The sequence below is a fragment of the Martes martes genome (assembly GCF_963455335.1).
Source record: "Martes martes genome assembly, chromosome: 12".
Classification (NCBI taxonomy): domain Eukaryota; kingdom Metazoa; phylum Chordata; class Mammalia; order Carnivora; family Mustelidae; genus Martes; species Martes martes.
This window is the reverse complement of record NC_137900.1, coordinates 60,684,393-60,686,917: the sequence shown is the minus strand read 5'-3', so window position 1 is coordinate 60,686,917 and position 2,525 is coordinate 60,684,393. Positions and strand designations below refer to the sequence as shown.

The following is a 2,525-nucleotide window of genomic DNA, read 5'->3' as shown; positions in this document are numbered from 1 at the left end:
AATGGAGGCGGAGAGCCAGAACATTACGCAGGAATACAGTATAAATATAAAAGGGAAAAAGAAAAAAACATTCCTTAGTCATCCCTGACTAAGAATGTCACCAATACTCTAATGAGCTGTGATTAGATGTTAATGCCATACATCCTGCTGTCTGATAACTTACAGTATGCTTGGTTATTCAGAACTGAGTTAACTGGTCAGTAAGCTACATGGCTATCATCCATACTGTGGGTTCAGTCACTCCAATGACTCCTTCTGTGGCCTTCATGAATTCTTCCCCGTGAGGGAACCTCCCCCACATATTCCTTTAATATGTATTAGAATAGGCAGATCCCAATTCTGACAACAGTCAAGTCTGTTGCTAAGGGTGGGCAGACTAAGGAGGGATCCCTCATATGGTTGAACTTTTACCTAGGCTTTATTCTGTCTCGATGGGGATTAACACTTTTTTTTTTTAAAGATTCTTCTTATTTATTTATTTGACAGAGATCACAAGTATGCAGAGAGGCAGGCAGGGGGGTGTGGGGAAGTAAGCTCTCTGCCGAGCAGAGAGCCCAATGCAGGACTCGATCCCAGAACCCTAAGATCATGACCTGAGATGAAGGCAGAGACTTAAACCCACTGAGCTACCTAGACACCCCAGATTAACGCTTTTAAAAAAAGTACATTCCAAATGTAATCAACGTTTAACAAGGCTTGAATTTTTGGTAGTTGTTTTTTTTTTTAAGATTTTATTTATTTATTTGACAGAGAGAGAGATCACAAGTAGGCAGGGAGGCAGGCAGGGGGGAAGGGGGAAGCAGGCTCCCCCATGAGCAGAGAGCCCGATGTGGGGCTCAATCCCAGGACCCTGAGATCATGACCTGAGCTGAAGGCAGAGGCTTAACCCACTGAGCAACCCAGGTGCCCTATAGGATCAGCTTGGGGATATTCATCTCTAAAAATCTAAGAAAGCCTAGATTAAATGAAATTTCTATGCATTTGCATCAAAAAGAAGTAACTTACAGCATTTTCCCATGCTCATCATAAAGAGAGGAAAAGCCCTCCTTGACTGGGGATTAGCTCTGCTGGGCTCAGGTCCTGTCTCTATCACCACCTTGCTCAGAAGACTTGGACAGGTCACTTCCCCTCTCTGGGCCTCAGTGCAGTATTTGTAAGCCGCCTTCCAGCCCTGACCATCACCCATCTAAGATCTAAGCACACTCCTACCTACTGTCTCTTTCACTCATTTATCTCATATGCACATATCTCCTCCTATTCTATAGCACACAGTGATGGTGTTCCACATGCCTGAGCTTTTTCTCAAGAAAGCTCCCTGTGATGATTTTGTACCTGGCTGATGACAGAAGGGACAGCACATGGAAAAAGCCAACTGGTCCTCCCCTGTGGCAGGGTTCATTCTCCTGGGCCTCTCAGCCTACCCAAAGCTGGAGAAAATGTTCTTTGTGCTCATTCTCCTGATGTACCTGGTGATCTTACTGGGCAATGGGGTCCTCATCCTGGTGACCGTCCTTGATGCCCGCCTGCACACGCCCATGTACTTCTTCCTGGGGAACCTCTCCTTCCTGGACATCTGCTACACAACCTCCTCAGTCCCCCTCATTCTTGACAGCTTCCTGACACCCAGGAAAACCATCTCCTTCTCAGCCTGTGCCGTGCAGATGTTTCTCTCCTTTGCTATGGCAGGGACAGAGTGTGTGCTTCTGAGCATGATGGCATTTGATCGCTATGTGGCCATCTGTAACCCCCTTAGGTATCCCGTGGTCATGAGCAAGGCTGCCTATGTCCCCATGGCTGTCAGCTCCTGGGCTATTGGTGGTACGGCTTCTGTGGTACACACATCTTTGACAATTCAGCTGCCTTTCTGTGGGGACAATGTCATCAACCACTTCACCTGTGAAATCCTGGCTGTCCTGAAGTTGGCCTGTGCTGACATCTCCATCAATGTGATCAGCATGGGGGTGACCAACGTGATCTTCCTGGGGGCCCCAGTTCTCTTCATCTCCATCTCTTATGTGTTCATCATTGTTACCATCCTGAGGATCCCCTCAGCTGAGGGGAGGAGAAAAGCCTTCTCCACCTGCTCCGCCCACTTCACTGTGGTGGTCATCTTCTATGGGACCTTGTTTTTCATGTATGGGAAGCCCAAGTCTAAGGATCCCCTGGGAGAAGACAAACAAGATCTTTCAGACAAGCTCATCCCCCTCTTCTATGGCGTGGTGACCCCCATGCTCAACCCCATCATCTACAGCCTCAGGAACAAGGATGTGAAGGCAGCTGTGAGGAACCTGGTCACTCAGAAATGTTTCACCCAGTGACGGAGGGCTTCCTCTGTGTTCCTACCCTATGGGATAAAGGACTTCTGATCATTATAGCTGCCATCCGATAGACAAGTCACGTGATCCGGAATCCTCTCTTGCCCTTATGTCGATTTTCAGAGAATGGTTAACTTTCCAGAGTATATCTTCTGTGTTTTAGCCATACAGCTGAGAGTTTTGACAGATGCCACACAACAGATCTCTAAT

The 2,525-nt window shown here is 47.3% G+C and overlaps 1 protein-coding gene across 1 annotated transcript; it reads left to right on the top strand.

The window, feature by feature from the left end:
- Window positions 1–1,358: 1,358 nt before the first annotated feature.
- Window positions 1,359–2,318, top strand: LOC308353696 (olfactory receptor 2S2; the record flags this gene model as incomplete). The annotated part of the gene is made up of 1 exon (XM_080820687.1): window positions 1,359–2,318. The coding sequence occupies one exon, from the start codon at window positions 1,359–1,361 to the stop codon at window positions 2,316–2,318; it is 960 nt and encodes a 319-aa protein (XP_080676813.1).
- Window positions 2,319–2,525: the final 207 nt, after the last annotated feature.